This window comes from Phasianus colchicus, chromosome 1 (genome assembly GCF_987193195.1).
Source record: "Phasianus colchicus chromosome 1, bPhaCol1.hap1.1, whole genome shotgun sequence".
NCBI classification, from domain to species: domain Eukaryota; kingdom Metazoa; phylum Chordata; class Aves; order Galliformes; family Phasianidae; genus Phasianus; species Phasianus colchicus.
Window position 1 is genome coordinate 48,946,401 of NC_143436.1, and position 14,595 is coordinate 48,960,995.

At 44.2% G+C, this 14,595-nt stretch overlaps 1 protein-coding gene across 4 annotated transcripts; it reads right to left on the reverse strand.

The window, feature by feature from the left end:
- Positions 1-258: 258 nt before the first annotated feature.
- GSG1 (germ cell associated 1) lies at positions 259-13,703 on the reverse strand. Of its 4 annotated transcripts, none has more exons than XM_090141056.1 (8): positions 13,428-13,703; positions 12,377-12,492; positions 10,409-10,472; positions 7,267-7,585; positions 4,618-4,665; positions 2,403-2,555; positions 1,961-2,072; positions 259-1,275 (listed from the first exon to the last, which is right to left on the reverse strand). In XM_090141056.1, the coding sequence occupies exons 4-8, from the start codon at positions 7,583-7,585 to the stop codon at positions 960-962; spliced, it is 948 nt and encodes a 315-aa protein (XP_089997182.1). In that variant the 5' UTR covers positions 10,409-10,472; positions 12,377-12,492; positions 13,428-13,703; the 3' UTR covers positions 259-959. The 4 variants fall into 4 exon arrangements, with proteins under 4 accessions (XP_089997182.1, XP_089997174.1, XP_089997168.1 ...); XM_090141048.1 differs by lacking the exon at positions 13,428-13,703 and adding an exon at positions 12,579-12,958; XM_090141042.1 differs by lacking the exons at positions 10,409-10,472; positions 12,377-12,492; positions 13,428-13,703 and adding an exon at positions 9,603-9,908.
- Positions 13,704-14,595: the final 892 nt, after the last annotated feature.

Consider the following 14,595-nt stretch of genomic DNA (forward strand, 5'->3'; position numbering starts at 1 on the left):
CCTCCATAATGTGAATTCACCCCACCCGCACACACACGCCCCCACTGTGAATAAAGAGTCTGTCTGTATATTGTTGAGAAAATGTATTTGAACTGTGAACTGCAGTGGAACAAATAAATACTGTGTACAGCATCAGTGTGTGTCATGTGAACCACCATTTCGCCTTTGAGGGATGATGAGTTTGCTTGATTTGGGGACTGTTGGTTGTATTTTTACACTAAGGGGAAAAGGGACAAGTGAAGAGAAACAAAAAAGCAGAAGTTCATCCTAGGATTCTTAAAGGATGTGGAGAAGCACAATAGAAAGTCAGACAGGAAAGTATCTCAGAGTGGGAGCTGGAGGGGGCAAAGCAAGGAGAGTGCATATAGGAGCCTTTTCAGATGAGAAAGAAGGAGATGTTTGAAAGCAACCTCCCATTTCTACTCCAGCAGCACTTTTAATCTGGGGGTGGGACAGGAGACTGGGCCTGCAAATGAAGAGTGAATGGGATCTTCAGGGAGGACTACAGCAACTCAGTATGAGCACCTATGCCCTACATCTTAGCACTGAACCAAAGAGGTTGCTGGAATGGCAATGTGGCTCCACCCAAAGAGGCCCAGCAGTGCAATTTGCCAGCTGGGTTGGGCTGAGTCTATCTTTTCCTTAATGCAGTGCTGTTGGGATTAGGGCACCTGCCTCAGTTTTGTCTGACGCTTGGATACAGATGGCACCAATGACATTTACCCCCAGTTTCATCCTTCCCAGCTGAAGAAACCCTTCAGCTGTGATCAGAGAGGACCTACCTTGCCTCCTCTTGGCACTGCTGTTGCCCTGTTCCAGTGCCTGACTTTTCTTCTTCTCACCCCCTGAACATTAGAGGAAGGAAGAGCTCCCCAGGAACTTGCTAACAGTGGTGTTAGTGTTTGGTTCAGAGCTTTTTGCTTCCCAAACCCCACTGTTCAGCCCCTGTGCGTTCATCCCTAACACTGATCTTCTCCAATTGTCTGTCCCAAGACCTCATCCAGGTCCAGCTCTGGTTCCCGCTGCAGCACTTTCTTCTGCAGCTCAGAGTAGAAATCAACTCCCTCGGACACTGAATGGAGGGGTTTGTCTCGAGACCCATAATAGCTGCTTATTTGCTGCTGTATGAAGTACTGGTGGTGCTGAGGCTGATCCTTGAAGCTCAGATCATAGCCCTTGATGTGGTTGCGTTTGAACTCCAGCACTGTCTTCGTGTAGGTGTTGAGAGTGGTGACAGCAGAAGCCATGCAACAGGTGAAAGAAGTCCAGGCCATGCTGCAGGAGAGAAACAAGAACAACACATGCCATGAAAAGCCAGACAAAGAATTGAACTGCATGCACCATGGTGCGCTGGTTTGTCAGGTAGAAGCTGCTGATCATGAACATGAACTATAGAAAGACAAAAGATGTCAGACTAGTAAACTCAAATAACTTCACCAAAATGTTTTTCAAGGCAGCTATTGTGTATCAGCTGGGGTTAGCTTCTTCAGCCTTTGGAGAAAGAAATCCTGAGCCACATGTCTAGTCTTGATGCTACAGGTACAGACCTTTTGGACTTTGCTCAGTGAAGATGTCAAACCAACATGCAAATTTATTTAAACTGCAGAAAAGCAAGGTGTTTTTGAGAGCAACATCACAGGTGTGGCAGTGGCCTCTGCACACAGGGAAGAACTGAGACTAAATAGGGCAAACAAGCATAGAGGCAAGTCTGATTGATTAGTCAACAAGTCAGAAGGCACCTGTTTAGGTGTGTCTCCATTGTTTTACCAGTTCTTGGTACCTACTCACTTAAGTAACTCAGCAACTATTTGTTAAAGCAGGGGATGAGGAGATTGAACAGTAGGAGAACCATGTCTTTGGAAACACAAAGGGTCAAGAAAGGAGGAGGGTTTGGACAAGGTGTAGCATGTCTGAAGACCCACAGCCCAGGGAAGTGAGGGTGGTTGCAAAGCTCACGTACTAGAAAGCCCAGCCGTAGTCCCACGTGTGTGGCCTCCAGTCCTCTGGTCCCAGATTAACTGTGGCTTGGAAGACTTGGCTGTACATCATGTGTGCCACCATCCCAAGGAGACCTGGTAAAGAAGACAAAAAAACAAAACAAGGAAGATATGGCAGGAGCCAGAGCTGCATGCTTCAGCCTTGTGTGGGAGAGGCGGCTTTCCTGTTGCTGTGCAGGGCCAGCAGCTGCTATACCACCTCCCCAGGGTTGCTCCTACATCATCATCTCCTTGCAATTCCCATTAATTCTGTTTCTTTTTAGACAATTTTTAGGGGCTTTTTACTGCTTCTTTCACTCTGATTCTCATCAACAGAGGCGAGTGAATGAGAAAGGCTGTCAGTGTATTTTTATTTCTGCCCACATGTGCCTGTCTTGCTGCCAGGTTCCACAGTAACACACTTACCTGACAGCACTGAGGAGACAGCAGCAAAGGCATTGAGCTTCAGTCCACAGACAGGATTGCCAGTGTGCAGCATTTCCACCATCAGGAGGATGAAGCTGATGAGCAAGAGGCTGATGTACAGCATCTCTGACCCCAGTGACAGCCACAGGATTCCTGCCAGGAATCAGAAACCCCTCACATCAATACCAAATGGCTTCTTCAAGGGAGAATACTCCTCCTTCCCAACCTAATCCTGAAAGGAATTCTGTTGGAGAGAAGGGAGGTGGGGAAAACAACTATCCCCCAGTCCATCAGCAAGGATGCTGAGGGGGACAAAGTGTCGTGGAAAATGGCTTGGCTGATCCAACACTGAAAAAGCTGAGAGGACCTAAAACAGCTGCCTTGTATAAGCCAGTGATATTCATAAACAGCAAGGTAAAGCCATGGGGGATATCTTACCAGAGCAGTTACATTCACCACTCACTCTGCTGCTTGCATGGAGAGTGGGCACATTCATGCAGGGCTTATCAGTGGGACTTGAGTCATACCACAGCTCTCAGCCCAGCTCATTGTGTGGCAGGGATAGAAGAGAATGAGAAAAGACATTTGGTAATGCTGGGCTCTGGAAGAGCACACGATTCACTAAAGAAGAAATATTAATCTGACAAATGAAGCAGCACTGGGAGCACTACTGTTAGCAATTGCTAATGGCCCTAGAGGAGTCATTCCACTGGGGAAAAGCAATGCGAAGGAAACCCTCATTACTGTGGCACTTAACTCAGCTCCTCTCCTCAAACATCATTATTTCTACTGAGTCACCCAGCTCTTTAAGCAGGAATTAATGAGTTGCATTCCCTGCACAGAGGAGCTGGTTTGCTTGCTGCAGCAAGATCACAGACTGTTTCTTCAGAGGTCAGACTGCCAAGAGTGTCCTGGAGGCCACAGGCACCAGCAGTGCTCAGAAGCCTCCGCACTGCTTTTCCTGTGAAAGCAGGCTGGTCTCACTGCCCATGCTGGTGGCTGCTATGGAGGCCTAGATCATCTCACAGTGCAGGAAGGGGTGAAAGCAGGTGATGTAGCTGTGATACTGTGAGTGTCATGCTCATACTGATACTCCAATTAATCTTGAAGACCTCAGTGTCTTACAGAACAAAGGCTTTCTTTGAGATTTGGATTGAAATTAACCAAGAAGCTGTAGGAGGAGTGTAAGGAGAGAGAAACATATTTACAAAGATGTATTCTGGTTGCATGAGTCTATTTTCTCAGGCTTGGGGAAGACACTGGAACCAATAGAGCCAGAAGCACAAGAAGGTGAGGAAGCAAAAAAAAAAAAAAAAAAAAGGAATTATTGCTTCCTGTGAAAAGAGCATATTGTGGTAAATGCAAGAGCAATTCCTTTTGCAGGGAAGTTATTCACTTATGACAAAATGGAGATCCATGTGATTTCAGAATGATCTTGTAACATCAGCATCATTTGATTTGTGTAAATGCTCTTTTCAAAAAGAACAAACATGAGAGGTTACTGTGCACAGTGCAACACTGGTACCGGACCCTGCATCTATGAATGCACAGGGCTTTATAAAAACAGGTCATCATTCTTAGCCACATGACAGAGGAAGCAAGACAGAGAAAGAAGGTGATCTCCACTAAAACACTCATTTCCCTTCTGTCTGCTGTAGTTGCCTAGTGTGTGTTCCAGCCCATCCAGGTGTACTGACATTATCCCCAGGATAATTTGAACCATGTGACAGTGACAGGAACAGTCAGCTCTCCAGCCCAAATTTGATATTTGACGAGGCAGGATTTCACTCAAACTGTGCCTTATGGATGTCCTGATTGCTTAGTGCAAGGAAGTGACTGGGCTCCCAGAGGCATCCATCAGAACTCAAGACCGCAGCACTGAGCGAACATCCAGCACAAGGGAAGGAATGCCCTTGGGTGATGTCCGTCCCCTCCCTGTTGACTACATGAGATGACAAGACTGAACTTGACGACTTACTAAAAGAGACGAACCCCACTTCATGTGGGAGGAGGCCTGGGGTTTCTGTTGCTGACCTCACAGATGATAGTGGTTTGGGCAAACATCTGGGAGGAAATCTTTCTATTGTTAGCATCCACGAGGCCTGAGTATTTGGGGACCCACCTCACTGTTCTCACGCAGGAGAAATGTTGCAGGTCCCTTGTCCCAAGGAGGTGCACTGGGTAGCTACGGTGAGATAGGGGGATTTGCTCTTACCTCTCTCTGCTGGTGGAGAAAGCTCAATAAAGCTACGGCATTTCTCCTCTGAAACACAAAAACAAGGATATTAGCTTGTAAAACAGTATAGGAGAAGGTAAAAGAACACCTCTCCCTCCCTCTCTCTTCATTGAACAGCCACAGTCATTTGAATCTACTTGCCAGATCTTCTCACTTTCGATCTCTTTCTGACCATCCATCCATACCCTCACTGGGGCATTGTAGGAGAAGGCAATCTCTGGGGAGAACTAGGGGTGGCCCTTCTAGAAAAAAATCAGCAATTTGTAAATGTTGTCACACTTTGCATATATAAATCTGCTGCTACTTCTTCACCACCTTATTACCAGCCTCTGAGGTCTGCTGGTCAGGGCAATTGAAATGTAGCTTACAACAGACTACAGACCCACCTCTTCTGAGGACACACATTTCCCACTCACCTCAAACAAATCAGTTTGCAGTATTGATTTCCCAAGAAGAAAGCAAAAAAATTCTCTTCCCATATATTTCACGTTAGAGATACGAGATCCCCTTCTGAGACAAAGAATCACACAGAAAGTAAGCCTTCTGTCCTCCCAGTTTAGGCATACTATTTGAACAAATGTTGTTTGTTTTTGCTTTGGCTCTTTATAGAGGCCTGATACAAACTATTAACGAAGGGTCCACCAGTATTATCTTTTAGTCTTTCTTAGCTGTGTACTGCACCACTGTATGTGAGGGTCCTGTCCTCTACTTGGCATGGTATTTTCTCCCAGGAATACAAGCCTGCAGTTTTTCATGTAAGAATCTCATTTTCTTAATTTCTATCCCCAGTTCTAATCTCTCCCAATCCCTGTATTACTTCTATCATCCGTGGCTCTCAGGATGCTACCCAGTTTAGTGCCATCTGCAGTCTTCATTAACTTGCCGCTTGCTACTTCACCTAGAACTTTAATGAGGTTATTCAGTAATGGCTCATCTAAAGCTGATCCTGAGATTAGCCTGAATAATGAAATCCTTTCTCCAGCTCAATTCAATTCAAGCTCCTGTTGCTGATCAAAGTCTTGTTGGTTTTTTTTTTTAAGTTGTTGTTCTCTCTGCGCTTGCTTCAGAGACCCTCAGCTGTGGGTAGATAGTACTCACTTTATAGGAAGCAGGGGACTGAGGCTGACTATGACTACCCCATGCTCTGGTGCAATCCAGATGTAATATGCTCTCAGCATTCCTTCAGGCATTGGGGTTATTCCAGGACTGCCTGGTGGCCAGACAGTTCTTTCAGAGAAAGCTGTCAAATTACGTATTCCCACTCCCACAGGCACCATGGAAACACACTCCAGCCCAAATCAGCCCCAAATAAACACATCTCTTTCCACAGCATATCTGGAAAAGCTCATAATGAAGCAATCCCCTCATTAGGACAGGAGGTTTTCAAGTACGTTCCTGCTTCCACCTCTCTTCTATCTTTTGTTCACCCTTATGTATGAATGTATCTATGCATGTATTTATTCATTAAATTAATTTTCAGAGTCTTACAGCAACAGATAAGAAAATGAGCAATGCTGTACTAGAACAGTCAGTCAGTTAGAGAAGGGGAGATAGACAAGATGACCTTTAAGGGTTCCTTCCAACTCAAACAGCTCTATGATTCTACTTGTGTTGGGTAGACCTGAAGAGCAGGGCAGTGGCTCAGTGGAAAGGGCCTGATGAAAGTAACTTTCATCATTGCATCTTTAGTTATGCATCTCTCTGATGGCCACCTTCTGGATCAGTTCTGATCCCTGATGTATGTGCCAGGCTGTAAAGTGCATTTGTGCACTGTGGAGCATCCACCTGTACTGATGTGGCACCAGTTCCTGCAGAAGGACTGCAGCAGGACTGGGCAAGAGCAAATTCAGGGCGAAAAAAGGCATGGGATCTATTACAAGCTGGATGACCAGCCTCTGGCTCTCCAGAGATTGCAGTGCCAGTTTACAGTAAAAAATTACAAGTCAGACCTGTCACAATATCACAGAAATAACTAAAAGTTAAAACACTGTGTCTCTAATCCTCAGGTCAATTTGCCTCCTACCTTTGATTTCTCTCTGGTCATAATCTCAAGCTTTTCTCTGCATCTGTAATGCAGGACTTCTCTTTCTCTTCTTATTGCTTTTTGTTTGTTTGATAAAAGCCCAATCCCTATTCATTTCATACATCTCCTCAGTTTGGTGATTTAAGGAGAATGTCAACAAATGTAATCCTCACAGTTGTTAACTGGAAGTTGACAACACCAAATAAAATCCCCCTGTTTCAATTTCACAGGGGATATGCACAGAGGTGCCCTGTAGAGCATAAAGTGAACTATGTGTAGGAATGGAGCTCAGGGAAAGGGAAAGGAGGGCCACTCCAGTGCCCATCAGGGTGAATGGTACAACCACAAAGTCACTGTCACCATCACCTGCACTCCACTGCTCCTGTTCCTGATAGAAGGGCATGCCAGAGACAGGCATTCTGCCTTGCTACCATCTGTAAACATCTCTGTGAAGGACAGAAGTACAAAGACAGTGCACAGGGTTGGTGCCATCAAGGAAAACGAAGGCTTTTCTCTCAAGTGCTGTCAGCCTCCACCTTTCAATTCTGAACTTCTGTGGAGTAAAAGCAAGGGAAAAAGCTGTGGCCATCTGTGCAAGACACTACCTGGCCCTTCCATGCTCTCTTCACAGGAAAGCCACATCCCCGTGTGGAAGTATCTGAAGGAAAAGCGGTCATCCCCGGTCTCCCAGCTGTAATGCACCTCCTCCTGGGCTGAAGCATTGCTAGCAGCTGCATCAGGTGTCATGGGGACACCGATGCACTTGGAGTCTTTGCTCTTCCCACACAAAGGCTTGGGCACTTTCTGGGTCCCGGTGCACCAGTAGCTGCTGAGCAAGGCGGTGGTGGAGAGGCTGAGTGCCAGCAGGTTCAGGATAACTGCCAGGAAAGCACGGCGCCACGGCAACATCTTCAGCAGCTCCATCTACAACACAGAAACAGAGGGACTATCAGATCAGCCATCTAGTGTCACAAACCTTAGCTTTTCCAAGGGGGAGCACATGGGAAAGGGATATGGATAGGAGAAGCAATCTGCGCTCCTCACAACATTCCAGCAAAGAAGGACCCTTTTCCTAAAAGACAGAGCAGTGGAGCAATAGCTCAGACCTCCACATGCTGGAGATGTGTACTGGGGAAGAGAGGGTGACCCTGCGGAACTACTGGGACTGAACGCACTGGTATGTCTGTGTGTCTGTGCAGAAAATGAGAGAGGTGATTGTTAGCTCCATCTCAAAGACAGTAGATAAGAGCTATCAACCAACTTCCCCCAAATGCCACGTGTTTCCACTGCATGGAACGTGACAAATACTTTGTTCAGCTAAATAAGAATTCTTTCTGCCACGTACCCCAAAACACTTCTTCAAGCACTGTTAATTCCTTTACCTAAGGAGGAGATAGGATACTGATTTTAGGGAGGGGAGCGACAGGGATATGTTCTCAGATTACACTCAAAACAGTGGCCTGCCCCAGGAGGACACCCAGCTACCCACACCCAGCAGCTTGAGTTCAAGCCCAGAGCAGCACCTCCCACTTGAGCAAGCACTGCTCTGCACATCATAAATTTGATAGAATGGTTGGATAACAGTGTGAGTGCTCTGATACAAAGTGCCAAAATGGTGGGGTTTTTTGTTTTGTTTTGTTTTTAAAGAATGAATGTTGTCACAAACATTATTCTCAGTTTTAGCTCACCTCAGTAAGTAATTCTGAAAGCAGTTTGTGTACCAGGGTCCTGTGGTCTTTCTCTCTCAGAGAGAAGCTTAAGATTTAAGGTTCCTGCAAAACCCTGCACTGACTTCTGAGTACCCATCTTATCACTCCACAGATTGATTAGATGTCATCTACCCACACACCAACTTTCATGTAATCAACGCATGCCTCTTCCCACATGGCACACCCTATGTTTGGCACAACTTCATCCAGATACTCCCACCCTTTCCTATTTATGACTCTCAAAATATATTTGACCACGAATAGATTCAGTTTGTACAGACATTGCCTGCTGCTGGCCTCTTCACACAACTTCTGTTGATTCATCCAACGTTGAACGTGTGTGAAAGGCCCAGCATACTGTGGATAATACTATGAAAAATTAGAAATAAACAATCGCATTGTTTGTGACAGTCTTACAGGAATACAGATGAAAGCAATGCAGTCAGTTAGAAGCGCTTTTTTCTGCTAACCAGCAAGCTTGGAAATGTGGCCAACAGAGATGCTGCTGAAACACTGCTTGGAAGGCAAGATTTGATTAGCATCTCATCACTTAGAAAACAGTGCCTGAACCAGAACATCTTCATCAAAGGCAAGAAAATACTCGGTTCATGAGAAATTCCTGTACCGACTTATGTTCTGGCTTCTTTTGCTTCCTTCAGAGCACTTATTTCAGCAATTGAGATGCTGCATCCCAGAGATGGTACCATCTTAGTGACATGGTAACTAAAGAGTTCAGTGATCTGGAGGCATATCAGTGATCTGGAGGCATATTGGATGCCACCAACCTTCAGAGTGGTTTGTCAGTTGTTCACTCATTCTTGGTTATACTTTCCTTCACCAGGTTTCAGTTTGTTCCCACTTTTATTGAAAATAATCTTTCCACTCACAATGTTGACAAAAACAAAACAAAACAAAACAACAAACAAAACACCTAAACATTTTTTTTTCTAATTTAAATCTTCAGTAGTAGGAGAAATATTCTCTCCAGTTGATTTGTTACAGTTGGTCAAAGGCCATATTATTTCAGAACCAGTGACAAGGGGAAAAAAAGAGAAAATGATTCAGAAGCAGGAACTCAACCAGTGATGCCAAGGCTGTAGGGGATAAGAAGCAAATCTGAACATCTTCATAAGAGCATTTTCAGAAATGTTTCCCTCCATAGAAGTCATACACTGACAGTAACTGACCACAGTACCTAGATAACCCCCAAAAGGAAAGAAATTTGAATTTACCTTACTAGCAAGTCCTTGAAGTCCTGTTAATTTGGAGGAGTAATACAGAAATAGAACTCACAATTTGTCTTCGGTTTTACTTGTCTCTAAATTTCCCAAGAAACCAAACTGCTTCAACCCTCCTTTCTCCTTCGTCTCCTCCTCTCTTCCCTTGCACACTCCCTCCCCATGATTATTAAACACTATCCCTCCAGCCAGCAGCTGGTTTGTGGAAAATGGTCATTTTATAATCCACAATGCAATCACAGCACAGCTGTTCTGGGAGATTATATGGGAAGTGCTTGGTGCTGCAGACTGGGATTAAGTGCAGCATTCACAGAGTAAAAAGTTTCAGTGAAGCACAGAAGGATTCCAAGCCATCTCTGGGCAGAGGCTGTTTGGGAACTTGAATGGAATGAGATGGCAGCTCTCTGACTGGTGCTGCAGGGGACAGTGACCTTAGCTCAAACTATCAACACTCTGGGCACCAATTAGCCCCTTCCTGTGCACACAGCCTCAGCAGATGACAAGGACCCAAAGTTCCCATCTTTGGGATGTCTTCCTGGCCTGATTCCAATCACGGAAAGGGGAGAAATTAAAAATGGGGCTAGGATAGCCTATGTGACTGAATTTGCTCTGAGAACTGTGCATTTCAGACTCTAAATATATGTTGCTCCACCTCTCCCTATGGGCAATGGGAGTTGTAATGAAAAGAAGGAGTCCCTCAGCAGAACAAGTGCTGAGTGACAGACAAGCTTTGCGAAATAGTTGTGAGTCTAGCAAGTGCAGTACTCAAAGGGTGGTGTCCCTCATACTGGCAGCTTTACCAAGGCATGAAGTTCACCAGGAATTCCAGCTCCCAGCAGCTTCACATCAGATGAATTTGGAAAGCTAGAAAGAAACAGAAAGATTCACACTCACCCAAAGTCCCCTCTGAGCTCCTGCCCTGAAAGCTTAAAGGCCCTGTGATACTTGAGGGTTTAGTTACAGCTTGTTTGGCAGCAACAGTAGCATCACCTCTCATGAGAAGGAGCAGTCGCTAGAGGGCTCAGAGCAGCTCCACGTGGAATAAAAATGTGAGAGAGAGGTGCTGCTCCCACCCTATGCTTCCATCACCAGACGCAGGTGTACCAATAGCTCTGGGGACTGCACAGCTCAGGGGCTCAGGAGCCTGCACAGAGGCAGTGCTGTTACAGAAGTGCTGTCCCTCCATGCCTTCAGTTGATGGCTGCACAGTTATTTTCATCCCAGCCACTGCCTAAGCTCCTCTAATATAGATAATCATCACTAAGATGGGCTAACTGAAGGCAATGCTGAATGTTTCTGTGCTTCACAAGCTGTCTGGGGGCTTTTTGATTAAAAGCAAAGCTCTGTTTGACACAGATGTTCTTAATTTGCTCAAGGAGCTGATTCTTAAAAGAAGAGCAGTAGTATTTTTTCATTGTTTAGTCTTTGCATCTGAAGACCTTAAATTTGGCTTCTTAATGCTCAGTTTAAACAAGACAAAACAAAGCAAGAAGCCCAAGTGGTTTTCAAGCCCAAGAATAAATAAAATTCATTTCACTATGAATAATTCCTAACATTCATAAGGTTCTAATTTTAAGCACGAGTCTCATTAAAATCCAGGATGCTATATCAGTTCCTAAAGCTAGGATCATGGAATATATATTAATGAAATGTGCCTCAATTTAGATTTATGGACATGGGCTCAGATTTAAAAATAAATTTATCAGATACATGCTATGGCTTTAAAAATATGCCAGATTTAGTATCCTGAATAATGGCAGATATTTATCCTTCCAGAAGATGGCAATCTTTCTCTAGTCTTCTTTTCAGGAGTCTGCTATTCCTGTGTGAACCTGGGGGAAGCAGAACCCAAGTTTGGACTTCTATCCCTTCTGTTTTTGCAGGCTTTTTTTTTTCTTCTTTTTTTTTCCCCTTCTTTTTCCTCTTTCTTTCCCCCCTCATTGGTATGAACACATTCTCTTTCCTTCCCTTGGGGATGTTGGGCAGTGGATCCTCGTCTTTCAATTGTCTGAGCCTGAGAGACTTTTGAAATCAACGGGGAAAGAAGAGAAATGGATGTAGAAGCCCAACAGATCATTTGCTTCCCCTTCTGTCCTGGACAAAGTTATTCTTTCTAATACTTTTTGCAGCATTTTATCAAGTAACATATTAACTTTTTCAGAGTGTTTCCATGCCCAGATTACTGTGCACAGCTCATAGAACATCAACACAAGAGCATGTTTCCTGACATTAGACAAACTTCCCTTAGTAAAATATTCTTTTTTTTAAAATCTCCATTCCAGCTTTGCCTAAATCTAATGAATTATGGACAGGAAAACATCGTTCTATCTGTCTCTTCCCCTGCTGTGCCTTCCAGTTTTCTCTTCTTTGCATCTGATGTTTCCCACCACCAAAGTTTGGCTTTGATACAGGTTTGAGATGTCTCTTTCTTTTTGAACTCAGTAGTAGCCAGTCCCTGGTGACTCGTTTCAACTTTGCCCATTGAAGTGAATACCCACAGCAGTTGGTTTCCTGTCCAATCAGCCAAGCATTTGCCTTACAGAAACAAAACAAGGGAACAAAACACATGACACAATCTCAGCAGAACACCTCTGTAGAGATTGCCAAATCTACAAAAGCCTGGGGATTTAGAAGAGGTGCATTTTCATCCCAGCTGTATCACACATACTTAGGGTGTATCCTGCCCAAAAGTGACACCCTTAACTCCCCAACGTTGTTGGTGATAAAGAAGGGCAAGAAGCCCTCACCAGATAGGGCCCAATAATTACAATACTTAGCTGGCAGATCCCAAGAGGCACACAGCTCTTCATAGCCCTCTACTCGGCTCTGCATCCCAGCTGTACCAGGGACCATACACTCTCCAGACATCAGTTCTTCAACCATCCTGAGGAGAAAGAGAGGAGAAAGAATGGCTATTTACACCCATAAAGTGACTTTGTGGAACCTGGACAAAGGCACGCTCATACTCACCCCTCATTCCGCACATTCTTCACATATGACACTTCCGTGTACCACTCACCCCCTGCTCCTGTTTGTGCTGTTTTTGCAGGAAGAAGTCCAACTCTGCTGTCCCCTCCCTCACTGCCACACAGCCAGCAGGATGTGTCTGGGCGGCAGTGACACCGAGCGAGCCAGACTTCTTAAAGCCAGTGACAGACTGCAAATGCCAGATTTCTGCCTGAGCTCCGAATAATTCCACTCAGATTGTAACCTTTATTTAGCTGTTTGCATGATGCATTAACTCTTGCTCTGCGAATGACCTCACCAGGCATTTTTTTAGTCAAAGCACATTTAAAGGTGAATTCTGTTTTTAAACATGAACAGCTTACGTTGCTAGACAGCACGTCTGTGGCATAACAGGCATAAAGATTGAACTGGAACAAGCATAAAAATGAACATAGAAGCTTGCCATTAGTTTGAACAGAACCGTACTTTTTTTCTTTTTTTCCCTAAGCAAGTCTTAGTTAATCTTTTTCTGTTTAACCTTTATTGTTTGAAACATTCAAAAACGCATAGAAAGCAAATCAAAAAGTCAAATGTATCAACACAGACTTTGAGGATTCACTTACAGATTCCAGATGCCTCCATTTCTAGATATGCAACATAAGACCATAAGACTACCTGAAGGAGGGGTGCTCTTCAAAGAGTGCTAAAACTTGTACAATTCTTGATACATTTAGGGGGGGGAGGAGAGGGGAAAGAAAAAAAAAGCTTTGTATCAAATTTAGCCAACCACAAACTAGAAAAAGACAAGCAGAAGACACTATCTTATATGTATCTATAAGGATATGAAATTACCAAGTAGGTATAACAGCTCACCTTATTTATCCATCACTGATGCCATCAGCTCTTCTGAGACACCCAGTGAAGTACAAGAGGAGCATGGACTCACCTCTCTTCTTTCTTGCTTTTTGACTGTCAAGACATTCTGTGAGATCTTACCAGATGCTTTGAAATGCTGTGAGTTTGTAGTTTCATTGGCCTTCTGAGCTTGCTATTTCATCACAGTACTTTATGTCAGTGTCAGAATCAGTGTCCACTTCTGCAGAGTACGTCTTTACAATTTGGTAATCCCCTTTATGATTTTTTTTTTTTTTTTTTCCAGTTTTAAATCTACCAGTTATGGGATCTCAGTCTCCTCCTGCAAAGAATCAGAAACACCCAGACTCGACGGCTGCCACAGCCTCATGATTTTTTGTCATCAAGAGGGACTGGTACAACACCACAGTCTGATCTCTTGTGTAACAGAAAGCAAAGAATTCAATCATTTCTAGGGAAAAACAGAGCTCCTGCTGAAGCTATAGCACATATTTTATACAGCTAAGTAGTATTGACTATGCAATAGGATATGATGGAAAAGCCATTACATCCTCAGAAAAGTTGTTCCAATGGTTAGTTAGCCTCATTCTTAAAACTTTGTTCTTGATTTGTAATCAGTGCATGTCTGCTTCAGTTTTCCCACCTCATCAGTCTGTTCCAAGACGCAAATAAATAGCCAGTGAAATGATTTCCTAAAAATGCTATTGTAGGAGTCACAAATCAATGCATTTCATTAGAGGCACACAGTGTGATCTAATGAACTGGCTGGCAGCCGAAATTCCTGGTTCTGTACTTGGCTCTGACACATGATTTTCCCCTCTTATTGGCCAAGTCATTAGAGGTGCGTTTACACTGCAGTCAAAGCAGTGGCAGTGATGGGGAGTAAACATTTGGTGCTTGTTTTAGTTGGGTGTTGCTAACAATTTTGCTCCAGCAAAATGGAATGCAATGCAGGATATAAACCTCAGTCCAGAAATGGGATAAATTAAGCTGTGCTGAATTCCACTTTGCAACAGCTAGACTGATAGTTCAAAAATAGCTTGTTTCCCTACACCATGAAGTTGGGCCTTCACAATCATTCCCACAGACACACTTCTACAGCACAGCTGATTCTTGTTGATGTTGGAATCAACATAAAGCTGGTGGGAAAGAGACACTGTTTTGATAA

Bases quoted from the DNA above. Each gene is read 5' to 3' on its own strand.
- GSG1 (XM_090141056.1), bottom strand. From the start codon at position 7,585: ATGGAGCTGCTGAAGATGTTGCCGTGGCGCCGTGCTTTCCTGGCAGTT. The intron at 4,666-7,266 runs GTAGTGTCTTGC...TTTGTGTTTCAG, and splicing joins AGAGAGCATGGAAGGGCCAG to AGGAGAAATGCCGTAGCTTT. The intron at 1,276-1,960 runs GTACGTGAGCTT...TCTCTCCTGCAG, and splicing joins GACTACGGCTGGGCTTTCTA to CATGGCCTGGACTTCTTTCA.